At 62.1% G+C, this 26,540-nt stretch overlaps 2 protein-coding genes across 4 annotated transcripts; one reads left to right on the top strand and one right to left on the bottom strand.

Moving 5' to 3' along the window:
• Positions 1-26: 26 nt before the first annotated feature.
• RNF115 (ring finger protein 115) lies at positions 27-21,365 on the bottom strand (the record flags this gene model as incomplete). The annotated part of the gene is made up of 9 exons (XM_084276684.1): positions 27-158; positions 1,430-1,545; positions 2,027-2,120; positions 5,128-5,200; positions 5,329-5,400; positions 6,792-7,003; positions 13,473-13,524; positions 14,422-14,480; positions 21,279-21,365. 9 exons carry the CDS (start codon positions 21,363-21,365, stop codon positions 27-29), a joined length of 897 nt encoding a protein of 298 aa, XP_084132810.1.
• Positions 21,366-21,608: 243 nt separating this feature from the next.
• Positions 21,609-26,194, top strand: POLR3C (RNA polymerase III subunit C). Of its 3 annotated transcripts, XM_084276806.1 has the most exons (15): positions 21,609-21,658; positions 22,044-22,220; positions 22,650-22,905; positions 22,999-23,184; positions 23,278-23,366; positions 23,608-23,712; positions 23,857-23,949; positions 24,101-24,181; positions 24,506-24,557; positions 24,647-24,707; positions 24,787-24,937; positions 25,027-25,128; positions 25,420-25,469; positions 25,565-25,714; positions 25,831-26,194. In XM_084276806.1, exons 2-15 carry the CDS (start codon positions 22,074-22,076, stop codon positions 25,910-25,912), a joined length of 1,605 nt encoding a protein of 534 aa, XP_084132932.1. In that variant the 5' UTR covers positions 21,609-21,658; positions 22,044-22,073; the 3' UTR covers positions 25,913-26,194. The 3 variants fall into 3 exon arrangements, 2 of the variants coding, with proteins under 2 accessions (XP_084132932.1, XP_084132933.1); XM_084276807.1 differs by lacking the exon at positions 21,609-21,658 and having other exon boundaries at positions 22,007-22,220; XR_014617908.1 differs by lacking the exon at positions 25,831-26,194 and having other exon boundaries at positions 24,787-25,128; positions 25,565-25,649.
• Positions 26,195-26,540: the final 346 nt, after the last annotated feature.

Here is a 26,540-nt window from a genome sequence, read left to right as displayed (position 1 = left end):
CCCCCCCCCCCAGCTCCCCTCAAGGGTCAGAAAGTCCATCGGTCGTGTAGCTGGCTGGAGCTGCTGAAGCTGTTGCTGGCTGAGGCCTCAGGGTTCTGTGTCTGCCGAGTGGAATCTTCCCCTTTCAAGCTCTTCCTGCAGACAGGACACGTGTCGTGCTGCAAGAGAAGTGAGGAGGGGGTCAGGGTTGGGCTGGGGGATGGGGTGTGTCCATCCATCATGGAATCATAGAATGGTCTGGGTTGGGAGGGACCCCGAGGGTCACAGAGCTCCAACCCCCCTGCCAGGGTTGGGAGGGACTCCAAGGGTCCCAGAGCTCCAACCCCCCTGCCAGGGTTGGGAGGGACCCCAAGGGTCCCAGAGCTCCAACCCCCCTGCAAGGGTTGGGTTGGGAGGGACCCCAAGGGTCACAGAGCTCCAACCCCCCTGCCAGGGTTGGGAAGGACCCCAAGGGTCTCAGAGCTCCAACCCCCTGCCAGGGTTGGGAGGGACCCCAAGGGTCCCAGAGCTCCAACCCCCCTGCCAGGGTTGGGAGGGACCCTAAGGGTCCCAGAGCTCCAACCTCCCTGCCAGGGTTGGGAGGGACCCCAAGGGTCCCAGAGCTCCAACCCCCCTGCCACAGGCAGGGACACCAACCTCCAGGCCTGGAGCTACACAAGGTTGCCCAGGGCCCCATCCAACCTGGCCTTGGACACCCCCAGGGACGGGGCACCCACCCCCTCTCTGGGCAGCCTGTTCCAGCCCCTCACCACTCTCTCTGTAAAAAACTTCCCCCTAATATCTAATCTAACCCTTCCCTCCTTCAGCTTTAGTCCATTCCCCCTTGTCCTGCCATTATCTGCTCTTTTAAAAAGTCGAATCCCCTCCTGTTCCTCTGCTCCCTTCAGGGACTGGGGGGCTGCAATGAGGTCCCCCCACAGCCTTCTCTTCTCCAGGCTGAACCAGCCCAGCTCCCTCAGCCTCTCTTTGTAGGGCAGGTGCTCCAGCCCTCTAATCATCCTTGTGGCTCCTCTGAACCCTCTCCAACAGTTCCACATCCTTCTTGTATTGAGGGCCCCAGCTCTGGACACAGGACTCCAGATGGGGCCTCACGAGGGCAGAGCAGAGAGGGACAATCCCCTCCCTGTCCCTGCTGCCACCCCTCTGCTGATGGAGCCCAGGATCCCATTGGCCCTACGAGCTGCCAGAGCCACTGCTGGCTCATGTCAAGCTTCTCACCCACCACAATCCCCAAGTCCTTCTCAGCAGGGCTGCTCTCAAGAAGCTCTTCTCCCAGTCTATGTCTGGGATTCTCCCAGCCCAAGTGCAACACCTGACACTTGGCAGTGTTGAACCTCATCAGGTTCCCCCAGGCCCATCTTTCCAGCCTGTCAAGATCCCTCTGGATGGCTTCCTTTCCCCCCTCTCCACACCCCAGCACGGCTCTTACCAGCTCCAGCCAGGGCACGATGCAGTTGCTATGGAAGAAGTGGTTGCAGGGGAGCTGCCTGACCTGCTCTGCTACTGTGTAGTCCTCTTTGCAGACAGGACACTCCAAACCCGTGTCTGGAAGAGAGGGGTAGAGTGAGGAGGGTGAAGCTGGCAGCTTCTGCTCTCTGGGAATGGAGACTCTTCCCACTCCTGACAAGCCCAGGGACTGTGTGGGTACAACAGGCAGCACTGAGCAGCCAGGGATGAGAGGATCTGCCCTGTTCTCTGCCCACAACCAGCAACAAAAGCACCAAATAACCAGTTTTAACCAAAACTTCCTCACCACCAGCTGCCAGAGATGGTGTTTCCCATCACTCTGTGTTCATGGAGCAGTTTAGCTCCTGCTAATGGAAGGGAAAGGGCTCCCCCACCCCTGGAACAGCCTTCTGCAAACACAGGGATGAGCTAATTGCAAAACTGTGTTAATGAGAAACCTCCATGCTGAGAGAACCCCCCCCCTCCCCCCCAAGCTGCAACTGGGCAGGAACCCAGCCAAGAGCCACATCCCCCAGCCCCACCCCTCAGAGTGACAGCACAGCACACCAGTGTCACCTACCGACTTGTTCCTGAGTTACTGTCACGGTGGGGAGGGAGGAGATCTTCTCCTTGTCGGCTGGAGGTGGCCCAGTGTTTTCCAGCTGTCCCAAGAGCTGTGGGGAAGGGACCACAGGGTGTTGAGGAGCAGGGATGGGGCAGAGCATCGGGGCACGGTGCCACCAGACCTCCTCACACCCCCCTCTCACCAGTCCCACTCCTCACACTGTTGCCCTCCAGATTATTTTCTTCCCTGGCAGTGCTGGAGGGGAGAGGAGAGGGAGAGGAGAGGGAGAGGAGAGGAGAGGGAGAGGAGAGGGAGAGGAGAGGGAGAGGAGAGGGAGAGGGAGAGGAGAGGGAGAGGAGAGGGAGAGGAGAGGGAGAGGAGAGGGAGAGGAGAGGGAGAGGAGAGGGAGAGGAGAGGGAGAGGAGAGGGAGAGGAGAGGGAGAGGAGAGGGAGAGGAGAGGGAGAGGAGAGGGAGAGGAGAGGGAGAGGAGAGGGAGAGGAGAGGGAGAGGAGAGGGAGAGGAGAGGGAGAGGAGAGGGAGAGGAGAGGGAGAGGAGAGGAGAGGAGAGGAGAGGAGAGGAGAGGAGAGGAGAGGAGAGGAGAGGAGAGGAGAGGAGAGGAGAGGAGAGGAGAGGAGAGGAGAGGAGAGGAGAGGAGAGGAGGGAGATGCTGCTACCAGGGCAGGAGGAGGGTGCTGAGCTGCTCCTGGAGGGTTCTGAACCAAAAGGGAGTCGGTGAAGATGCTCTGAGATGGGGAAGAGCCTCATGCTGCAGAAATGAGGTGGGGGGAGCACCTTCTGCCTCCCTCAAGGTGCCAGGAGGAATGGGGTGACCCCCCCAGTGCTGCTCTGGTCGAGGGGCTGCACTGACAGGGCCTCCAGCAGGGCTGAGCTGCTGGCAGCTCCTGTCCCCCAGCGTGACACTGCCAGGGCTCTCTGGGATGCTACACCAGTATGACCTGGATTCACCCAGCACACAGCACAGGAGCAGCCCAGGTGCTTCCTGAGGAGCCTTGTTTCCTTCTGAGCTGCCTGGAATGCCACAGAACCCTGGGATGGGCAGAGCCACCACTCCAGACCCAGCAGAGAGCAGAGCAGAGACAGGTGAACTGTGATCCCAGGGCTGGGGAGCAGAGTCACACTGTGACCCCAGGGCTGGGGAGCAGAGTCACACTGTGACCCCAGGGTTGGGGAGCAGAGCAGAGCCACACTGTGACCCCAGGGCTGGGGAGCAGAGCAGAGTCACACTGTGACCCCAGGGCTGGGGAGCAGAGTCACACTGTGACCCCAGGGCTGGGGAGCAGAGTCACACTGTGACCCCAGGGCTGGGGAGCAGAGTCACACTGTGACCCCAGGGCTGGGGAGCAGAGCAGAGTCACACTGTGACCCCAGGGCTGGAGAGCAGAGTCACACTGTGACCCCAGGGCTGGGGAGCAGAGTCACACTGTGACCCCAGGGCTGGGGAGCAGAGCAGAGTCACACTGTGACCCCAGGGCTGGAGAGCACAGCCACACTGTGACCCCAGGGCTGGGGAGCAGAGTCACACTGTGACCCCAGGGCTGGGGAGCAGAGTCACACTGTGACCCCAGGGCTGGGGAGCAGAGCAGAGTCACACTGTGACCCCAGGGCTGGGGAGCAGAGTCACACTGTGACCCCAGGGTTGGGGAGCAGAACAGAGTCACACTGTGACCCCAGGGCTGGGGAGCAGAGCCACACTGTGACCCCAGGGCTGGGGAGCAGAGTCACACTGTGACCCCAGGGCTGGGGAGCAGAGCAGAGCCACACTGTGACCCCAGGGCTGGGGTGCAGAGTCACACTGTGACCCCAGGGCTGGAGAGCAGAGTCACACTGTGACCCCAGGGCTGGGGAGCAGAGTCACACTGTGACCCCAGGGCTGGGGAGCAGAGCAGAGTCACACTGTGACCCCAGGGCTGGGGAGCAGAGCAGAGTCACACTGTGACCCCAGGGCTGGGGAGCAGAGCAGAGTCACACTGTGACCCCAGGGCTGGGGAGCAGAGCAGAGTCACACTGTGACCCCAGGGTTGGGGAGCAGAGTCACACTGTGACCCCAGGGCTGGGGAGCAGAGCAGAGTCACACTGTGACCCCAGGGCTGGGGAGCAGAGTCACACTGTGACCCCAGGGTTGGGGAGCAGAGTCACACTGTGACCCCAGGGCTGGGGAGCAGAGTCACACTGTGACCCCAGGGCTGGGGAGCAGAGCAGAGTCACACTGTGACCCCAGGGCTGGGGAGCAGAGTCACACTGTGACCCCAGGGCTGGGGAGCAGAGCCACACTGTGACCCCAGGGCTGGGGAGCAGAGCAGAGTCACACTGTGACCCCAGGGCTGGGGAGCAGAGTCACACTGTGACCCCAGGGCTGGGGAGCAGAGTCACACTGTGACCCCAGGGCTGGGGAGCAGAGTCACACTGTGACCCCAGGGCTGGGGAGCAGAGTCACACTGTGACCCCAGGGCTGGGGAGCAGAGCAGAGTCACACTGTGACCCCAGGGCTGGGGAGCAGAGTCACACTGTGACCCCAGGGCTGGGGAGCAGAGCAGAGTCACACTGACTGTGACCCCAGGGCTCCCCGGGCGGGGGCAGCACGGTGCTGTGTGGGCTGCAGGCTCGTTTTAGGAAGCAGTGGGTGAGCAGGGGTGTGACTGCAGCCTGGGGAGCCGGGGGTAGGAGGGAATGGCAGCAGATGGCTCTGCCAGGCGTTTCGGGGGGCGGCAGCACGACAGCGGCAGCCAAATTTGCTCTCAGTTGAAGAATGTGACTGTTCCCCCCATCCCAGCCACACCAGCACCCTGGGAGAGACTCTGGAGGGAGGATGGGCACCCCCAAATCCCAAGGGAGTCAGACAGGGAGCAGACTCAGCCCATCCCACCACAAACCACCAAGAGAACAGCTTAAGGGCCTCAAATCTCTGAATTTAGCAAGTGCTGGATGCTGCCAGAGATTTTAATGGGACACTGGCAGTCTGCTCCCCATCCTCACCCCACAACCCAGGGCTCATCACCACCAAGAACACAAAAAGAATAAAACCAGAGGAAACAAGAGAAGCCCAGCCCAGCCAGCTCAGGCTTTTCTCCCCCCAGGGACACACAAGGGTCTTACCTGGGTGACAATAGCATCAAGGCCGCTCTGTCCCCAGGCATAGTCCCCAGGATTTGAGTGCAGCATCCCACTCCTGCAAATGGGAGAGTCAAGGAAACCTTTTCACTCACCCCAACCAGCCCCCAGGGACTGCACAATCAGTGCTGGGGAGATGGGGTTGCCGGGCACCAAACCAGAGTCTGGGCCAGATGTGCTACTCACCAGGAAAAAGGGTGCTGTGAGCCCGGAACGGCTGAGTTGGCAAAAAACCCTGCAAAGATCTGCTGGATTATTCTAGAGAGGGAGGAAAAGAAAGAGGGGAAGGGGGAAGAAAACAAACTGTAAGGCCAAGTTGGACAAACAAATGGCAGCAGCAAGAGTTTAGTGAGAACAGGCAGTGCTGTGATGGATGGCAGCCCACGGCGCAAGGCTCACGTCGCTCTGCACAAGGCCAAACCCCCAGACAAGAGGGAAGGAGGGATGTGGAGCTGTGGGAGGGCTGGGAGAGGAAATGACTGAGTTTCCCAAGCTCTGACTCGTTTCCCTGAGCTTCAGGTTGGCGCTGTTACAGGTGAAACCCACCTTCCCCAGCACGCGGCCTCGCGTCATGCCAAGGGGCGGCAGAGGGCAGAGCATCTGATGGGGAAAGCTGAGGTTTTGGGGCTGAGGGTCACTTACTGGGAGTCCCAGGACCCCACTTTGTCAGGTTTCACAGAATCACAGGGGTTGGAAGGGACCTGGAGAGCTCATGGGGTCCAACCCCCCTGCCAGAGCAGCTCCCCAGCTCATATCACACAGGTCGGTGTCCAGACAGGGCTGGAATCTCTCCAGAGAAGGAGACTCCACACCCCCTGGGCAGCCTGTCCCAGGGCTCCCTCACCCTCACTGGGGAAAAGTTCTTCCCCAGGTTGGTGCAGAACTCCCTGTGCTCCAACTTGCAGCCATTGCCCCTTGGCCTGTCCCCACAGACACTGAAAAGGGGCTGGCTGATTCCCCCTGCATCCCCTGCTTCAGATACTTATAGACATTAATTAGATCCCCCCTTAGTCTTCTCTTCTCAAGGCTGAACAGCCCCAGCTCACTCAGCCTCTCCTCACAGGGGAGATGCTCCAGGCCCTTCAGCATCCTTATAGCCCTTCTCTGGACTCTCTCCAGGAGATCCCTGTCCTTTTTATCCCAGGGAGCCCAGAACTGGACACAACACTCCAGGTGGGGCCTGAGCAGGGCAGAGCAGAGGGGGAGGATCCCCTCCTGTCACCTGCTGCCCACACTCCTCCTGATGCCCCCCAGGATCCCATTGTCTCTCTCAGCCCCCAGGGCACACTGCTGGCTCATGGCCACCCTGTCACCCACCAGGACCCCCCGGTCCTTCTCCACAGAGCTCTTCCCCAGCAGGTCATCCCCAGCCTGTACTGATACAAGTGGTTGTTCCTTCCCAGCTGCCAGACTCTCCACTTGCTTTTATTGACCCTCACCTGGTCTCTCCCTGCCCAGCTCTCCAGCCTGGCCAGGTCTCTCTGGATGGCAGCGCAGTGTCCTGCGTGTCACCCACTCCTCCCAGCTCTGCATCATCAGCACTTACTGAGGCTGGATGCTATTCCCTCATCAAGGTTTCACCCTGGATACCCCCTCATTTTCCCCACTGAGGCAGAGAAGATGCTTCCAGGAGGTCCCTGGGCACTCACCCTTCGATGGCAGGAGACCTGTCGGGGCGGGAGCTGCCCCGGGACCGGTACCTCCGCGTCATGGGCAATCGGGGCGGGCGGCTTGGTCCCCAGAGGTCAGCGTGTGCTTGGTGGCCCCTCTCATTGTCCCTGCTGTCTTGGTCCAGAGAGCCACTGCTCAGGAAGGGTCTGAAGTCAGGGAAGAACACCGTGTGGTCCAAATGGTCCCAAAGCTGGCAGGGAGAGAAGGGGACACACACACACACAAAGCAGAGGGACACTCTGTCACTAAGCCTGGTGGCTCCGCTGCCAGGGGGGTGGCAGGGCCAGTCCACCTGGGTAGAGACAAGTGAGTCAATTCATATGGTTACCATGGCTCCCAGGAGAAGTCTGGCAAAGCTGGGTAATTATAGCCCAGACTAATGAGATGTGCCACCCCCGGGAAGAGCGGCACAGGGGCCCCTTCCCATCCACACCCCGCTCGGGAAGCCACCCCGGGGCACTGCGAGGCGGGGAGGGGGCGATGCGTGAAAGCACCCGGGGATGCAGAGCAAGGCAACCCCCACCCCGGGTCTGGAGCTGAGAGCAACCCCCACCCCGAGCCTGGAGCTGAGAGCACTCCCAGCCCAGAGCAAGGCACCCCCCACCCCAGGCCTGGAGCTGAGAGCAACCCCCAGCCTGGAGCTGAGATCCCCCCCCTTCAGCCCAGAGCAGGGCACCCCCCACCCCGAGCCTGGAGCTGAGAGCACTCCCAGCCCAGAGCAAGGCACCCCCCACCCCAGGCCTGGAGCTGAGAGCAACCCCCAGCCTGGAGCTGAGATCCCCCCCCTTCAGCCCAGAGCAGGGCACCCCCCACCCCAGGCCTGGAGCTGAGAGCAACCCCCAGCCTGGAGCTGAGAGCCCCCCCTCCAGCCCAGAGCAAGGCAGCCCCCACCCCAGGCCTGGAGCTGAGAGCACTCCCAGCCCAGAGCAAGGCACCCCCCACCCCAGGCCTGGAGCTGAGAGCCCCCCCTCTAGCCCAGAGCAGGGCACCCCCACCCAGAGCCTGGAGCTGAGAGCCCCCCCCATCCCAGAGCAGGGCACCCCCCACCCCGAGCCTGGAGCTGAGAGCCCCCCTGGCCCGGAGCAAGGCACCCCCCACCCTTAGCCTGGAGCTGAGATCCCCCCCAGCCTGGAGCAGGGCAGCCCCCACCCCAAGCCTGGAGCTGAGAGCAACCCCCAGTCCAGAGCAGGGCACCCCGCACCCTGGGCCTGGAGCTGAGAGTCCCCCCAGCCCAGAGCAGGGCACTCCTCCCCCAGGCTTGGAGCTGAGAGCCCCCCTGGCCCATAGCAAGGCACCCCCCACCCTTAGCCTGGAGCTGAGATCCCCCCCAGCCTGGAGCAGGGCACCCCCCACCCCGAGCCTGGAGCTGAGAGCAACCCCCAGCCCAGAGCAAGGCACCCCGCACCCTGGGCCTGGAGCTGAGAGCCCCCCCCAGCCCGGAGCAGGGCACCCCTCACCCTGAGCTGGGAGCTGAGGGCCCCCCCACCCCAAGCCTGGAGCTGAGAGCCCCCCCTCCAGCCCGGAGCAGGGCACCCCCCACCCCAGGCCTGGAGCTGAGAGCCCCCCCAGCCTGGAGCCGAGAGCCCCTCCCAGCCCGGAGCACAGCACCCCCCACCCCAAGTCTGGAGCTGAGAGCCCCCCCACCCCAAGCCTGGAACTGAGAGCCCCCCCCAGCCCAGAGCTGGGCACCCCCTACCCCAGGCCTGAAGCTGAGAGCCCCCCCAGCCTGGAGCTGGGCACCCCCCACCCTGAGCTGGGAGCTGAGGGCTCCCCCAGCCTGGAGCAGGGCACCCCCACCCTGAGCTGGGAGCTGAGGGCCCCCCCAGCCTGGAGCAAGGCACCCCCCACCTCAAGCAAGGCACCCCCACTCCAAGCCTGGAGCTGAGAGCCCCCCTGGCCCAGAGCAGGGAACCCCCCACCCCAAGCCTGGAGCTGAGAGCCCCCCCAGCCCAGAGCAGGGCACCCCCCACCCCAAGTCTGGAGCTGAGAGCCCCCCCCAGCCCATAGCAAGGCACCCCCCACCGCAAACCTGGAGCTGAGAGCCCCCCTGGCCCGGAGCAAGGCACCCCCCACCCCGAGCCTGGAGCTGAGAGCCCCCCTGGCCCGGAGCAAGGCACCCCCCACCCTTAGCCTGGAGCTGAGATCCCCCCCAGCCTGGAGCAGGGCAGCCCCCACCCCAAGCCTGGAGCTGAGAGTCCCCCCAGCCCGGAGCAGGGCACCCCCACCCAGAGCCTGGAGCTGAGAGCCCCCAAAGCCCAGAGCAAGGCACCCCCCACCCAGACCCTAGAGCTGAGAGCCCCCCAAAGCCCAGAGCAGGGCACCCCCACCCTAGGCCTGGAACTGAGAGCCCCCCCAGCCTGGAGCAGGGCACCCCCACCCAGAGCCTGGAGCTGAGAGCCCCCAAAGCCCAGAGCAAGGCACCCCCCACCCAGACCCTAGAGCTGAGAGCCCCCCAAAGCCCAGAGCAGGGCACCCCCACCCAGAGCCTGGAGCTGAGAGCCCCCAAAGCCCAGAGCAGGGCACCCCTCCCCCAGGGTGGGAGGGGTGAGAGCCCCCCTGGCCCGCAACAAGGCACCCCCCACCCCAAACAAGGCACCCCCCACCCCAAGCCTGGAGCTGAGAGCCCCCCTGGCCACCCTCACCCACAAAACCCCGTTGGTTTTATTCCCTTTGGGGACTGAAGTCAGGGCTGAGGAGGGGACTGAGGATTTAAGCTGTGGGGCTGGGGAAGAACAATAAACAGTACAAAACCCGTAGAGGACAAGGAGAGGTGAGTGTCAGGCACAAACCCCTGGCTGGGAGAGGGACATGGGGGACTGACTGCAGGAATGAGACACTCCAGAGCGTAGCAGGAGGATTGCTCTCTCCTCCTTGGTCCCAGCCCCTCAGCGGGTGTTGTGACGCGCCAGGAGCGGCTTCATTTCCATTTCACACTCCATTAGCTCACTTCCCACGTCCCTGAGGCTGCCCCAGCTCAAGCTGGTGTGGGCAGAGAGGGAGAAGTGAAGTGGAGGAGCCGCTCTCCGAACTCAGAGCCTGCAGAGGAGGCTCTGGGCAGGATCCAGGCAGAGCTCTGCCCACCCGCAGCCGCCGTGGGAACGGCCTTTCATTCATTCTTCAGCCTCAAGGCCATTCACAGAAGCGCCTTTCGTGGCAGCCCAGAGCCCCTGGGGAGCCAAGAGGGGATGGTCACATCCTGCTCCAGTGCGGGCATCTGGGAGCGGCGATACAAAGGGCAGGGGACAGACGGACACAGCTCCAGGCAGGGGACAGACGGACACAGCTCCGGGCAGGGGACAGACGGACACAGCTCCGGGCAGGGGACAAACAGACACAGCTCTGGACAAGGGACAGACGGACACAGCTCTGGGCAGGGGACAGACGGACACAGCTCTGGACAGGGGACAGACGGACACAGCTCTGGACAGGGGACAGACGGACACGGCTCTGGGCAGGGGACAGACGGACACGGCTCTGGGCAGGGGACAGACGGACACGGCTCTGGGCAGGGGACACACGGACACGGCTCTGGGCAGGGGACACACGGACACGGCCCAGGAGGAGGCAGCTCTGAGCAGGGGACAAACAGACACAGCTACGAGTAGGGGACAAACAGACACAGCCCTGAGCAGGGACAGACGGACACAGCTCTGAGCAGGAGGACAGACGGACACAGCTCTGAGCAGGGGACAGACGGACACAGCTCTGAGCAGGGGACAGACGGACACAGCTCCGAGCAGGGGACAGACGGACACAGCTCTGAGCAGGGGACAGACGGACACAGCTCTGAGCAGGGGACAGACAGACACAGCCCAAGAGGAGGCATCTGTGAGCAGGGGACAGACGGACACAGCTCCGAGCAGGGGACAAACAGACACAGCCCTGAGCAGGGACAGACAGACACAGCCCAAGAGGAGGCAGCTCTGAGCAGGGGACAAACAGACACAGCTACGAGTAGGGGACAAACAGACACAGCCCTGAGCAGGGACAGACGGACACAGCTCTGAGCAGGGGACAGACGGACACAGCTCCGAGCAGGGGACAGACGGACACAGCTCCGAGCAGGGGACAAACGGACACAGCTCCGAGCAGGGGACAGACGGACACAGCTCCGAGCAGGGGACAGACGGACACAGCTCCGAGCAGGGGACAGACGGACACAGCTCTGAGCAGGGGACAGACGGACACAGCTCCGAGCAGGGGACAGACGGACACAGCTCTGAGCAGGGGACAAACGGACACAGCTCCGAGCAGGGGACAAACAGACACAGCCCTGAGCAGGGACAGACGGACACAGCCCAAGAGGAGGCAGCTCTGAGCAGGGGACAAACAGACACAGCTCTGAGCAGTGGACAAACAGACACAGCTCTGAGCAGCGGACAGACGGACACAGCTCTGAGCAGCGGACAGACGGACACAGCTCTGAGCAGGGGACAGACAGACACAGCTCCGAGCAGGGGACAGACAGACACAGCTCTGAGCAGGGGACAGACAGACACAGCTCTGAGCGGGGAACAGACGGACACAGCTCTGAGCAGAGGACAGACAGACACAGCCCAAGAGGAGGCAGCTCTGAGCAGGGGACAGACAGACACAGCTCCGAGCAGGGGACAAACGGACACAGCCCCGAGTAGGGGACACACGGACACGGCCCAACAGGAGGCAGCTCTGAGCGGGGGACAAACAGACACAGCTCTGAGCGGGGGACAGACAGACACAGCTCTGAGCGGGGGACAGACAGACACAGCTCCGGGCAGGGGACACACGGACACGGCCCAGGAGGAGGCAGCTCTGAGCAGGGGACAGATGGACACAGCTCTGAGCAGGGGACAGACACAGCTCTGAGCAGGGGACACACGGACACAGCCCACCAGGAAGCAGCTCTGTGCAGGGGACAAACAGACACAGCTCCGAGCAGGGGACAAACAGACACAGCTCTGAGCAGAGGACAGACGGACACAGCCCAAGAGGAGGCAGCTGTGAGCAGGGGACAGACGGACACAGCCCTGAGCAGGGGACAGACGGACACAGCCCACCAGGAAGCAGCTCTGAGCAGGGGACAGACGGACAGAGCTCTGAGCCGGGGACAAACGGACACAGCTCCGGGCAGGGGACACAGACACAGCTCTGAGCAGGGACAAACGGACACAGCCCAAGAGGAGGCAGCTCCGGGCAGGGGACAGACGGACACAGCTCCGAGCAGGGGGCTCTGAGCAGGGGACAGACAGACACAGCCCCGAGCAGGGGGCTCTGAGCAGGGGACAGACAGACACAGCCCCGAGCAGGGGGCTCTGAGCAGGGGACAGACAGACACAGCTCTGAGCAGGGGACAGACAGACACAGCTCTGAGCAGGGGACAGACAGACACAGCTCTGAGCAGGGGACAGACAGACACAGCTCAAGAGGAGGCAAACCCAGCCCTGCAAGGGAAGAGCAGGCGGGAGGGGCCCGGACTGGAGAGGCAGAGCTGCAGAGCAATGCCAGTGACTGGGGGACACTGCTTGGCGTGGCCACAGCAGATGGAGGGGGGGCTCCACCACAACACAGACCCCCAAATCCACCCAGATATCGCTGCCTGAGGAGCTGGGACACGGAGGAGCTCTCCCAGCAGGACCAAGAAGCAGTTAAAGCTCCTCACTACCCCAGCAAGGGAATCACCAGGTCACCAAGTGAGGCTGCTGGCAGAGGAGATGGGTGGAAATTTTATCCCCCATCTGTTTTACACAGCTCAGGCTGAGCTCCTGGAGGGAAGCAGAGCCTGTGCCACAGCCCCAAGCTGGCCTCACTGCCCTGGGGTCTGGCAGAGCCTGTGCCACAGCCCCAAGCTGGCCTGCCCACCCCAGGGTCTGGCAGAGCCTGTGCCACAGCCCCAAGCTGGCCTGCCCTGGGGTCTAGCAGAGCCTGTGCCAGACCCCCAAGCTGGCCTGACTGCCCTGGGGTCTGACAGAGCCTGTGCCACAGCCCCAAGCTGGCCTGCCCTGGGGTCTAGCAGAGCCTGTGTCACAGCCCCAAGCTGGCCTGCCCTGGGGTCTGGCAGAGCCTGTGTCACAGCCCCAAGCTGGCCTGCTTACCCCAGGGTCTGGCAGAGTCTGTGTCAGACCCCCAAGCTGGCCTGACCACCCCAGGGTCTGGCAGAGCCTGTGCCACAGCCCCAAGCTGGCCTGACCACCCCAGGGTCTGGCAGAGGAGCTGCTGCCCAGAGCCCAGGGTGACTCCAGCTCTGAGGTGGCTGCAACTGGATGATGAGATTTGGACTTTATTACAAGTTTGGATTTCTAGACAGCTGTGGTGTTGGAAAAACCCAGAGGAGAAACAAGAAGGGAGGAAAAGTCAACCAGGCAAGATACTCTGCAGCTGGCTGAGCATCACAGACACACATCCCAGCACTGAGGGACAGGGTGTTCCAGCACCCATCTATTCCTGCCCTGCCCAGTGAGCAAATCTCCAGCAGGTCTCAACCCTGGACATACCAAAGGTCTCCTGAAAATTCACCAAGCTCCTGAAAACCTTCAGGAAGACCAGCTGTCCTTTGAACCAAGGCAGCATTTAAAAACACCCTGACATCCTGCAGCTGGAAGGGAGCCCACAAACCTCTTTGTGGTTATGGTTTTAGAGCAAAACCCCAAACCCAAAGGATGAAGCAAGGGAGTAAAACTCACCTCTGCAAACTGAGTGGATGGGCTGTTGTCTATGCCACTGCCATCCAGGAAACTGCAGAGAAACAGGGGAGAGAGAGTGGGTCACCCCTCCTAAAAGCAGAGCAAGGCAGTGGTCGTGTGGGCTGGGGGAGGCACGAGCACAGCAGAGAGCTTCCTGGGGGTGGAGAAGGATTGTCAAGGCAAAAAGGCTCCCTGAGGGGCCTGGCAGACTGTGCACAGCCTGATGTGGAAGGAACCTGGGACTCTGGAGAGTCTGAGATGGAGCATTGTCATTCTGTGAGCAGGATTGTGAGCCACAAGCCCCAAGTGCTCCAGGTGATGGGACAGGGGGTGTCGTGTCCCCTCTCCCCAGCAAGGCTCAGCCCTTGATTCCTGCTGTGGCAAGGCTGGGCCAGTAAAGGCTCCTGCAATCCCTGCCTTGCCTACTGACAGCCAAATAAAGTTGTTTTCCCAGCAGCTCACCAAGGCCAGACATAGTAAGCACTAAACCAGCATCATTTGGGATCCCAAAGCATCCAGCAGCGTGTTCTGCTGGGCTCCCAACCACCAGATCCATGCTCTGAGAGGGAAAAGGTGTTGCTTTCCCTTGGGGCCTGAGCTGTGAGGTTGGAGAAGTTGACTGGGGAGGCTGAGCTGGGGCTGACAGATAAAGGTGTCATGAGTCTCTGAGATTGAAGCTCAATTCCTGAAAGAAAATGTGCCCAAGGAAACGGGTGTCTCCAGACTGTAACTCCTCCTGTTCAGGGGACACCCCAAGAGTGGGAACTCCACGCTCACACCTTCCCAGAAGTCTCCCCCAAACCCACTGCCTGGCAACAGCCTGAGAGCAACAGCCACTCCTGTCCTCTGCCTCCCCAAAGGTTAAGGGCAAAGCCCTGCTGGTGTTTCAGCTCTTCCCCTGTACCCCCTGGTTCACCCCCACTGCCCAGCGCTCGGCAGCGGACGGTACCTGGAATCATCTGTGACCTCTTCAATAAAGCCAGACTCACATCTTGGGCAGGTGTACTCCTGTCAGAGAGACAAAAAGGGGTTAGGACTGGAGAGGAGAAGGCTGTGGGGGGACCTCACTGCAGCCCCCCAGTCCCTGAAGGGAGCAGAGGAACAGGAGGGGAATCAGCTTGTTAAAGGGTGGATAATGGCAGGACAAGGGGATGGGGTGAAGCTGGAGGAGGGAAGGGTGAGATGAGAGATTGGGGGGAAGTTCTGTACAGAGAGAGTGGTGAGGGGCTGGAACAGGCTGCCCAGAGAGGGGGTGGGTGCCCCGTCCCTGGGGGTGTCCAAGGCCAGGTTGGATGGGGCCCTGGGCAGCCTTGTGTGGCTCCAGGCCTGGAGGTTGGTGTCCCTGCCTGTGGCAGGGGGGTTGGAGCTCTGGGACCCTTGGGGTCCCTCCCAACCCTGGCAGGGGGGTTGGAGCTCTGGGACCCTTGGGGTGCCTCCCAACCGTGGCAGGGGGGTTGGAGCTCTGGGACCCTTGGGGTGCCTCCCAACCGTGGCAGGGGGGTTGGAGCTCTGGGACCCTTGGGGTGCCTCCCAACCCTGGCAGGGGGGTTGGAGCTCTGGGACCCTTGGGGTCCCTCCCAACCCTGGCAGGGGGGTTGGAGCTCTGGGACCCTTGGGGTCCCTCCCAACCCAGCCCAGCCTGTGATCTGTGACTGGCACCAAGCACTCAGCTTCTCCTTTCAGGGCAACAACAACGCTCAGAAAATGAACAGACCAGGAGCCTTAACAGGGACTCCTGAGCCCCACTCCCCTGCAAAGAGCCTGGTGGTTAAAACAGACATCATTAACCTCCAGACATCATTAACCTCCCTGACCACCATGGAACAGACAAACACCCTCCTCAACATCACACAAGGGTAGTGTTGGCCCAAAGAAATTGAAGTTAAAAAGCCCCAGCACAGCTACAGCCCCAAGGCTGTGGGGCTAAGGATGCTCAGGGAAGGAAGCCATGGAGAAGCCTACCACAGAGCATTGGGAATGCTGCTCAGCAGCCTCAGACAAGGCTGGTTCCCAACCCCACAACAGAAATTGCTTCATGAAACTGGTGTTGGAAAGCTGAGAAGCTGCTGGTACCGTGGTGTGACGTGGAGCTGGATGTCCTGCTGCTCACACCGTGGGGAAGTTGGTCCTCACAGGGTGTTTGCTCAGTGATCCCCAGACTTAAGAGCATAAACACACCTTTACTTGTCATGTGTGTGTCCCTCCCCAGCCACTTGCCACAGAGAGAAAGCCTGGATGAGAAGGTGGGGGGGACCACACAGTCCCTCCCACAACCAAACCTGTGATATTGGGGAATGGGGAGGGAGGTCTTGTCTGGGGGTGGAAGGCTCTGCAAAGCACAGGGTGCAGTCAGGTGCCCCTCTCTGAGCTGCAAACTAAAAGTGAGGAGCAGCAGATGCTTGGCTGCTCTGAAAAGTAATGAAGAGGCACCAAATCTGGAGCCAGGCACAAGGATGCTGGGGCCAAGCCCCTCATTTCACACCACAGCACCCTGCTGTCCCACCAGGCTTCAGGGTGACGCTGACCCAGAGGGACACTCCACCCTGCCTAAAACTCCCCCATCTGAGTCATTTCCAGCGCTGTCCCTGTCACAACAGCCACATCAGAGAGATGTTCTGTTTTCTTTCCTCCCCTGAAGGCAGCAGCAGGCTGTGCTGCTGGGGAGGCTGCAGGTCCTTGGAAGCCTTGGTGTGTTCCTCTTGACGTTATAATCTGTATGGAAATTACCAGCATCTTGCCCAGCAGCTCCAGTGTACAGTCAGAGCATGAAAAGAGATAAAAATGGCATTTGGGATAAATACCAACAGGGAGGAGAGGGAGAGAAGGGAAACCAGAACAGATGAGGGGATGTGGGTGGGATACTGCAGAGCCACGGCAGGCACCGAGCCCTTCATCTTACCTCCCTGAGAGGTTTAAGGGTGCAGCAGACAGCCCTGGTCTCTGCTGAGGGAGATGGATGGGTGTCCTACATCCCCAGAACTGTCACTGTGAGCGTGTCAGTGGGTGGATGGACTTTGTATCCCAAGCAGGATGTGGCCAGAGGAGCCCTGGCTGCTCTGTGGGATGGGAGCCCGGCGTGCCCTGCTCCTGACACACGTACGCTCGTTAGCCAGGGAGAGCAGCCAGATCATTTCCTAAGCAGCTGGAACTGGGTGGCACACAAGGTCCAGCCCAAGCACATCTGTCAGGAGCCCAACATCTGGGCAGGAAGGGAGGACTAGAAGGTTCTGTCAAGTCTCTGCGTCACGGGTCCATCCAGCCGCTCCGCACGCTCCTGCTGGCGTTGCTCATCCTCCCCTCAATGCCACGAGCTCCAAGCCCAGCCAGGACTTCACTGCCTTCCCCTTCCCTCACTGAGCAGCTTCCAGGTAGGATAACTCAGCCCCACCACCCCAGGCTTGGGTTGACTCATGGGTCTCTGTCGAATTCCACATCCCTCCACAGCTGGGGCAACACTTACTCCTCCTCCAGTCACTCTGTGCTGTCCAAGCTGCCTGTGCTCCCCACCTTAAATGAGCCACAGGGTTCCTATGGGGTGCAGGGGCCCAAAATCAACACCTGGGAGCCACAGGGTCTGGCTGCAGCTCGTGGAAGGGCTCAGCCACAGCACATCAACCCCTGGGTAGGACAGGACAGCTCTTCCTTCCCACACCACAGAGCAGCAGGGAAAAGCCTCCGTGGCAGCCCGGTGGGATGTGGGGGCAGCTGCTCATCCTGATCTCCCCCACGGTGCTGGGTGGGTGCTGGGACCATGTCCCCCACCTTTAGAGCCCAACAGCTTCTCCCTGGCACCCCCCTGCTCCTCCAGGCAGCTCATCACCTTGACATGAGCTGTGGATCCTTGAAAGGCAGGAACAGCCTCCAGCTTGGGAGATGCTGCAGCACGGTGAGGTCTGGGAGAAGGGCTGCCCCACACCCCAGCTTCCCATCACCCCATCCCCAGTCCCTCTCAGGAAGGAGATTCAGGGCTAATTTGATGCAAAAAAACAACCCCCTTGGCAGGGTTGGGGTTTTTTCCCCTTTAAAACTAAGGGAAGATGAAGCCATTGTCAGTGCTGAAGACAGACCTACACCCCACCTGCTGGGAGCCCTGGCTGGATCCCAGCCACAGCAACCAGAGGGAGCCACACCTCTACATCCTGTGGCAGAGCAGAGAGGGCTGGTAGGAGGAAGGACACCCGGATAGACAGACAGACAACCTGCAGATGAGGTTTGAGTTGCCGTTATCCCGGGAAGAGGTAAACTGAGGCACAGCCCAAAAGGTGCTGGGTCAGACTGGGGTGCGTGTGGCCAGCGCTCCTCCTGTGAGGGCAGGTGATGGTCATGCAGCCCTGAGGGATGAGGGGACCCTCTGAGGCCAGAGCAGAGGGAAGTGGCACAAGTTGCTCCCAAGGTCACCCCATTACAGGCATGGGCAGAGCAGCCCCATGGCCAAGTCCTCCCCAGAGCTGGGGGGGGGGTCCATGTGACACCCCCAAGCCAAGGGACAGGGCTGAGAACACCTCAGGGGATCAAGATGAAGAGGTTGCAGGGACTCAAAGTGGGAGGAACACGTTTGGGGAGGAAGGACAAGCAGCAGCATCCCCAGCAGGTCACACAGGGCTTTGTCTGTCCCCATCCCCTCCCCAGGGCCAGCCCAGAACACAACCAGAGGTCTCAAAGCAACAACAATAAACACTGAACAGGGATTTTAACCCCCAAACTGTAACAACCTGTGTTTCCAGACCCACCACACTCCCTTCCCCTCCCCAACCTTCCCAAAATCCATCCAACTCCAGAGGGGAAGGAGAGCAGAACCCAGCAGGAGCAGCAGAACAGCCACCTCCACCCAGACCTCAACCCCCAGTTGGGTTTCTGGGTGCTCCTGAAATAGAAACTGGAGCAAGACACACCAGGAGGGCTGAGCAAGCCACCCATCCCCCAGGGCAGGGGGATGTGGTGGCCTCTTTCATGCCCACACCAAGCAGAAGGGGCTTTGCTCCCCCCCAGGCTCCTGATTTAGAAGCCAAGGAAACCGCTGGCAGCAAAGTGGGATCCCAGTTTAAACCAGTAAAAGGAGGTAAAGGTGTTTTGTGGAGCAGGCTCTGAGTTTTCCATCCAGAAAGAGCACTGAGGCAGGAGGAAAGCCTGAGTTTGGGGGGGGGGACAAGCAGGGGTTGAGCTGGGTTTGGAGAGTATTCCTCTGAAGGAAGCAGGTTGTGAAACACCAGAGGGGGTTCCAACCCAGGGGCAGGTGGAAAGGGGTGTGGAAAGAGAGCAGAGGGAAAATTTGGGAGAGGGAAGGGAAGAGAAGCACCCAAAGGTGATGCCACAGGGAGTTGGGATGGGTCTGGATGGGGGGGATCTGCCTCCTGCCCCAGCAGATCAGGACCAGCCTGGGGGGGGGGGGGGGCTGTGCTGAGCCCTTTTGGAGGCTGTGTGCCCCCCCCTCTTGCTGCTTGAAGGGGGACATGACTGTTTTTACCTGGTTTCTAGAGAAATTAGGGCACCCAAGGGGTGCTCAGCACCCAAGGGGTCTGCACACATCCTTACACCCAGCTCAGTGACAGAGAGAGGGGGGTGAGGGGAGGTTCCAGCAGCTTGGGGCAGGAAAGGAGCAGGAAAAGCCCCAAGTGGCAGCTCAGAGAGGAGTTTTTTGGGTGGTGGAGCTGGGGACAGGCTGCCTCAGACCCCAGGGGATGGCAAACACCAGCCCTGAGCAAGGGGCAGCTGCTGAAAGGGGCTCAGGTTTGGCTGCCCCCCCACCCCAAAACCCTCTCCCCATCTCCCCTGCGCCCCACACTGCCCAGCCAGGGAAGGACACGGGCAGCTGGGTGAAGGTGGCTGCCGAGGTCACCCCCTCCAGCCCCCCCCACCCCCCTTCCCCAACCTCAACAACTCCCCCACCCCTCAATCCCCTCAACCCCCCCCCCAAAAGCAGGGCTGGGAGGAGTCCCCACTCCTGGGGGGATATCCAGGTCACACCAGCCCCTACCTGGAGCTGTGGTGCTGCAAGGGGGGTGGAACCCCCCCCCTTTTGGGGCTGGGCTCCCCTCTCCCATGGGGGCAGCAGTGAGGAGACCCCCTCCCCCACCCCCCCGTGGCCAGCTCGGTGAGGGGGTGAGAGATGGGGGGGAGGGGGTCACCCCAGGAGGGGGCTGCCCACAGCTGCCACCCTGCAGAGTTCTGCAGGGACACCAGCGCTGCCCAAAAAGGGGGGGGGGGGGGGTGTGCCCAGGGAAACCTGGGGGGGGGCCCAGGGAAACCTGGGGGTGGGCAGGGGAACCTGGGGGTGGGCAGGGGAACCTGGGGGGGGGGGGGGGGGGGGGGGGGGGGGAGGCCCAGGGAAGCCTATGGGGGGGCAGGGGAACCTTGGGGGGGGGCCAGGGAAACCTGGGGGGGCCCATGAAAACCTGGGACCTGGGGGGGGGGCACAGGGAAACCTTTTTGGGGGGGGGAGCGCAGGAAAACCTTTTGGGGGGGGGGTTGGGGGGGGGCGCAGGGAAACCTTTGGGGGGGGTTGGGGGGGGCGCAGGGAAACCTTTGGGGGGGTTTGGGGGGGGGCACAGGGAAACCTTTGGGGGGGGGTTGGGGGGGGCGCAGGGAAACCTTTTTGGGGGGTGGGTCGCAGGGAAACCTTCGGGGGGGGGGGGCCAGGGGAACCTTCGGGGGGAGGCAGGGAAACCTTTGGGGGGGGGGGGGGGGGCGCAGGGAAACCTTTGGGGGGGGGCTCAGAGAAACCTTTTGGGGGGGGCAGGGAAACCTTTTTGGGGGGGCCCAGGGAAACCTTTTTGGGGGGGCCCAGGGAAACCTTTTTGGGGGGGCCCAGGGAAACCTTTTGGGGGGGGCCCAGGGAAACCTTTTGGGGGGGGCCCAGGGAAACCTTTTGGGGGGGGGCAGGGAAACCTTCAGGGGGAGGCAGGGGAACCTTGGGGGGGGGTGCAGGGAAACCTTGGGGGGGGGGGTGCAGGGAAACCTTTTGGGGGGGGTGTCAGAGAAACCTTTGGGGGGGACAGGGAAACCTTTGGGGGAGGCGGGGGCCAGGGGAACCTTCGGGGGGGGGGTGCAGGGAAACCTTTGGGGGGGGGCCCAGGGAAACCTTTTTGGGGGGGGTCAGGGAAACCTTTGAGGGGGGGTCAGGGAAACCTTTGGGGGGGGGGGGGGTCAGGGAAACCTTTGGGGGGGGAGGCCCAGGGAAGCCTATGGGGGGGCAGGGGAACCTTCGGGGGGGGGCGCAGGGAAACCTTGGAGGGGGGAGGGACAGAGAAACCTGGGGGTGCCCAGGGAAACCGGGGGGGGCCAGGGAAACCTGGGGGGGGGGGGCAGAGAAGCCTGGGGGGGGGGGGGCAGAGAAGCCTGGGGGGGGGGGGGGCAGAGAAGCCTGGGGGGGGGGCAGAGAAGCCTGGGGGGGGGGCAGAGAAGCCTGGGGGGGGGGCAGAGAAGCCTGGGGGGGGGGCAGAGAAGCCTGGGGGGGGCCAGGGAAGCCTGGGGGGGGCCAGGGAAACCTGGGGGTGCCCAGGGAAGCCTGGGGGGGCCTCTCAGCTTCGCGGGGCAGCCCCAGGTCAGGCCCCTCCGCCGAGGCCCGGCGGGGCTGCGGGGGGGGGGAGGTGGGGGGGTCGCTCAGCCCACAGGCCGAGGCCGAGAAGCGAACCCCAGGCAAGACCCCCAAGCACAAGGGGAGATCCAGGGGGTAGAGGGGGGAGCTCAGGGGGGGCCCAGCGAACCCCAAACCCCCAACCCCAGGCCCGGCTGCCGGCCGGGGCGCGCTGGGGATGGCGGCGGCGCCCGGAGGCCTCGGCCTCGGCCTCCCCCCGGCCCGGTGCTTACCGGCAGCTTGGGGCTGACCTCCCCCTTGCAGCTGTGGCAGAAGAAGCGGTGCTGGGACACGGCGGCCGCGGCCGAGGCCTCCGCCATCTTCTCCTGCCGGACCCCCCCCGCCTCCGCCCTGGCGTCAGTCCTCCGCCGGGCAGCGAGGCGGCCGCCTAGAGCGCCGGCGGAACGGCCCCTCTAGCCCGGTAACTTCCGGTGCGCTCGTCTGCTCCCAGCCTAGCAACGCGCTGGAAAGGGGGCGGGGCGATGCCACCCGGGTAGCCAATGAGAGGCGGCGCTCGGCTAGAGGACGGAAGTAGCGGGCGGAGAGCCGGAAGTGCCGGTTGCCATGGTGGCCGCATGGGCCTGAGGCCCGGCCTGAGTGAGCGGGTGGGAGGGTGAGTGAGTGCGGCGGGGCCGGGATCGGGCTCTGAGCGGGGTGGGGGGATACACACGGGTCCTGACCCTCTGATAGGACCCTCACGGGGGTGTAGGGGGGGGATCACCCCACCCCGGAGGGGGACACAAAGGGCCGCGACCCCCCCCGGCCTGGCCGCCCCTCGGGGCGGGGTCCCCGGGCTGCCACCCCCTGGGAGGGGATGGGGGGAAGGGGTGGGGGGGGGTCCAGCCACAGTGTCCGTCCCATCCCCGTGCGTCTCGCTGCGGGGCCGGTTTCACTCGAGTCTCAATCTCCTGCCCTACATCCGTTCTGGGACAGGGGGTGGGTGGGTTTCTCCCGGCCCCTTCAAAGCCCCCGGCAGTAACAGCAGCGCTCTCCCCCAGCGCCGGCGGGTGCTGGGATCCACCCTGGAGATGACTCAGGCGGAAATAAAGCTGTGCTCCCTCCTGCTGCAAGAGCATTTCGGGGAGATCGTGGAGAAGATAGGGACCTATCTCATCAGGACGGGCAGCCAGCCCCTGCGGATGATCGTCAACGACACGGGGCTGGTGCTGGATCAGGTACATCCCTCAGGCTGTCACCCCTGTGCGATTGGAGGTGTTGGATAAAGCAGCCTGGGCTGCTGCAATGCTGGGCTGAGCTGTCAGTCACCATCGCTGCTGCTCTGGAAGGAGAAACAGGTAGGAAATCCTTGGGAAGGACAAGGCAGTGCTGTGCTGCTGCTCCAGGAGAAATATGGGGTGGGTTTCCTGGAGCAGAGGTGGGTTCTTCATCTTCAGAGGCTGTGTGGGAAGAGCAGAGCACAACCCTGGCTTCTCTGCCAGGAGTGATGGTGATGGTGTGTGTGGGGATGGCACTGATGCCAGCACCTCAGCACCAGGGAGAGTGATGGTGGGGGGAGAACAGTGTCTACACAGGGAGGAAACACTGACAGCCACGAAGTGGGGGTGAGTTCTGTGGCCTGACAAGCCCTTTTCTGCCTCGGGCAGGTGAAGAAAGCCCTGTGTGTCCTGATCCAGCACAACCTGGTGACGTACCAGCTGCAGAAACGAGGCTACGTGGAGTATGAAGCCCAATGCAAGCGGATCCTGAGGATCCTCCGCTACCCCCGCTACATCTACACCGCCAAGACCCTCTACAGCGACACGGGCGAGCTGCTGGTGGAGGAGCTGCTCCTCAACGGCAAGATGACCATGAGTGCCGTGGTGAGGAAGGTGGCAGACAGGCTGACTGAGACAATGGAAGGTGGGAACCTCCTCTCCTTAAACACCCAACCCAACCCACAGCAACTATAGGGTGGGAGGAGCCTGACACCCCTGTCTCTCTGCTCGGGCTCAGATGGGAAGACGATGGATTACGCTGAGGTTTCGGGCACGTTCGTGCGCCTGGCGGACACCCACTTTGTGCAGAGGTGTCCCTCAGTCCCTGACAGCCCTGACACCCCTGAAGCACCTCCTGCCCCTGCCCCAACCCTGGTGCTTAATGAGAAGGACATGTACGTCGTGCCCAGGCTGAACCTTGTGGGTGAGGAGCCCCTCAGTTTGGGGGAAGGGGGGAGGGTTTGGGGAGCGGGGCCACGTGCTGCTCGCTGAGACCTGGGGTTGTTTTGTTTGGCAGGGAAAGGGAAGCGCAGACGGTCGTGTGATGAGGAAGAGAACTCTGAGCACAAGGCCAAGAAGCAGAAGAGAGATGGGGAGAGCTCAGAGGTACTGGGGGTGCTGACACGATGCTCAGCTCCCTGGGGAGTAAATCAGGGCTGGGTCTGCGACACAGATGAGGGGGAGGCAGCTGCCTGTGTCCAGGATGCCCCATTCTGCCAAGGGCTGAGCTCCTTCCTCCTCTGAGCTTAGAGGCTTGAGGGACCCAACATGTTCCCAAAGCAGCTCCCAAAGGAGCAGCTCCCTTTCCTTTGGCTTTACAGCTTCTCTCTCTCCCCGTTCCCCGCAGCCTCCGCCGGACGACGGCATCTACTGGCAAGTCAACATCGACCGGTTCCACCAGCACTTCCGAGACCAAGGGATCGTCAGTGCTGTGGCCAACCGCATGGATCAGGTCAGTGGCAGCCTTCAGACCCCAACCACGGTCAGGGGAATGGCTTTGTGGTTACACTCATGGTTGGGAAACTTTAACCCTGGCCAGGGCTGGCCCACGTGTGGTCACTGCTGCAGGATCCTTCTCTTCCTCCCCAAAAACCAGACCAGCAGCGAGATCGTCCGGACGATGCTGCGGATGAGCGAAGTCACCACGTCGTCCGGGGCGCCGTACACCCAGCCACTCTCCTCCAACGAGGTCTGTCCCTGCCCTCAGGAAGTTGAAGGGGGTAGCTGGGACCTTTCTCTGCTCACACAGCTCTGCCACCAGGCTTGGGCAGGAAAAATCCATAAAGCACCTGGAGATTTTGGCCCTGCTTAAATCCTGCCTGGGTTTGTTCCTCCTGCAGATCTTCAGGTCTCTTCCAGCTGGGTACAACATTGTGAAGCAAGTTCTGGACCAGTACCTCACCCTGTTAGCAGATGACCCAGTAAGGAACAGCTGAGTCTCTTCACCTGGGTGGGTGAAGAGGTGAACGGCGGCTCGAGGAGCCGGCACCGCGCGCGGCTCTCGCTGCCTCCCCTTGGCCACGCGCTGTGGGGGTCTCAAGAGAGGGGAAGGTGCTTTTCCACTGAGATTTAAAAGACACTAAGAGAGTTAATAAACCAGGGGTGACATTAAGATCAGAGAGAGATCCCATTTCAGTGGGGTTTTGCCCATAAAACCTGCGTAGCACAAACCTCTCATCATCCAAACTTGATGAAAACCAGGGGTTTTATTACTGAATTAGTTGTTTCTTTTCCTTTCCTGGCAGCTGGAGTTTGTGGGTAAATCCGGGGACAGCGGCGGGGGCATGTACACTGTCAGTATCCTTTGTGGATGACACACCCAACACGGTGTTTCCTGGTCTGTCAGCCAAGTTCAGGTGTTACCCCTTGACCACCACCTCGTGCAGATCTTCACAAGGCCCTGGCATCTCTTGCCACGGCGACCCTGGAGTCCATCGTGGAGGAGAGGTGAGCCAGTGATTTACAGTCTCCTTCACCCCTTCCCTGTTTCCACCCCCCTGATGGTTTTTTTTTCTCCCCTGCTCAGGTTTGGCTCCCGTTGTGCCAGGATATTCCGGCTGCTCCTGAGAAAGAAGCACCTGGAGCAGAAGCAGGTGGAGGATTTCGCCATGATCCCAGCCAAGGAAGCCAAGGACATGCTCTACAAGATGCTGTCAGAGAATTTCGTGTCACTGCAGGTTGAGTGTGCCCACTGCTCAGTCCCCAGACCCCATCCTTCCCCCCCCCAAAGCAAAGTCCTTCCCCCCCTTCTCTTCCCCACCCACAGGAGATTCCCAAGACGCCGGACCACGCGCCGTCCCGCACCTTCTACCTCTACACGGTGAACGTCCCGGCCGCAGCGCGGATGCTGCTGCACCGATGCTACAAGGTACAGCCCAGCCAGCGCTGTGGATGGTCCCAGAGACCCACCAGTGGCTCCACATGATCCTACTGTCCCCAAAACCGCTGTCCCCAATCCCATCCCAATCGGTGACCTCCTGGTCTCCATCCACACCCCGTCCCCAAGCAAGGGGGAACTCCAGGCCCTTCAGAGTGCTCCTGAGCCGTGCAGCCCAGTGGCTCTGCCCTGCTGCCACCACGTGTAGGGGGGTCTCTGCCCCCATTTCATCCCCATTTCAGGCATCTCCCACCCCTTCCCATGTCTCTTTCCTCTTCCCAGAGCGTGGCCAACCTGATGGAACGGCGTCAGTATGAGACCAGGGAGAACAAGTGAGCGCTGGGGCTGCGCTATGAAGGGTTGGGGGGGGGGGGGTCTTTTGGGGTGGGGGCAGTCAAAGTGACCATGTCCTTGTCCCAATCCCTAGGCGGCTGCTGGAGAAGTCGCAGCGGGTGGAGGCCATCCTGGCGTCCATGCAGGCCACCGGCGCCGAGGACGCGCAGCTGCAGGAGATCGAGGAGATGATCACGGCGCCCGAGCGGCAGCAGCTGGAGACCCTCAAGCGCAACGTCAACAAGTGGGCACTGGGCTGGGGGCTGGGGGGGCTGGGGGGTTGGGGGCTGGGGCAGAGTGTGTGGGGGGGGGCAGCACGTCGCTGCCACCGGCCTTCCCGACGCTCCGGCTGTCCCGCAGGATCGACGCCAGCGAGAACCAGGTGGATGAGACCATCTTTGTGCTGGAGTCGTTCATTGAGAGCACCATCAGGAGACCCTGAGAGGGGGGCACAGCCTGTGCCACCGCCTGTGCCGCTGTCACAGCCCGTGTCATCGCCTGTGTGTGGTGCTTTGGCCCTGGCTGGAGGCCAGATGCCACCAGAGCTGCTCTGGCACTGCCCTTCTCAGCTGCACGGGGAGGAAATCGATATGGAGAGCTGAGATAAGGGCAGGGAGAGATCCTTCTGCTCTCAGTGTCACGGGCAACACAGTTCTGTCTCCTGCACTGTGTGTTGAGTCTGTCTGATTTATTACACTACACACAGAGTACAGCCAGAGGAGGAGGAGGAGTACAACTGGATCTTAAAACACACCCCCCTGCCCCCCCCTTCTTTGCAGACTCAACTTTATCCATGGTTTCTCTCCCCCCCCAGGTGTTCGGGGGGGAGATGGGAATTGAGGGTGGGGGGTCATTCCTCACCCCCTTCCCTGCTGCACCGTGGGGTCCCACCCCCAGCAGACAGTCCTACAGCCCACAAGGCTTCAGCTCCTCACCAGCTGCCCCAGCGTGGGTCACTGCTATGGCTGCAGCCATCGATCACAATGTCCCTCAGGCCCAGCCTGGTCCCCCACGGGGGTCACAAGCCCCCCCCCAGGAAACCCGCTCCGGCGTGGGGCCTCTCCCACTGC

The sequence above is a fragment of the Gallinula chloropus genome, assembly GCF_964237585.1.
Source record: "Gallinula chloropus genome assembly, chromosome: 29".
Taxonomy (NCBI): domain Eukaryota; kingdom Metazoa; phylum Chordata; class Aves; order Gruiformes; family Rallidae; genus Gallinula; species Gallinula chloropus.
The sequence above is the reverse complement of the archived record's forward strand: the minus strand, read 5'-3'. Positions and strand labels throughout refer to the sequence as shown.

What these genes read in the sequence shown, in the direction of transcription:
- POLR3C (XM_084276806.1), top strand. Translation starts at nt 22,074, where the DNA reads ATGACTCAGGCGGAAATAAAGCTGTGCTCCCTCCTGCTGCAAGAGCAT. An exon ending in TATGAGACCAGGGAGAACAA is followed by an intron (nt 25,470 to 25,564) that starts GTGAGCGCTGGG and finishes CCCAATCCCTAG; the next exon opens with GCGGCTGCTGGAGAAGTCGC. An exon ending in CTCAAGCGCAACGTCAACAA is followed by an intron (nt 25,715 to 25,830) that starts GTGGGCACTGGG and finishes GCTGTCCCGCAG; the next exon opens with GATCGACGCCAGCGAGAACC.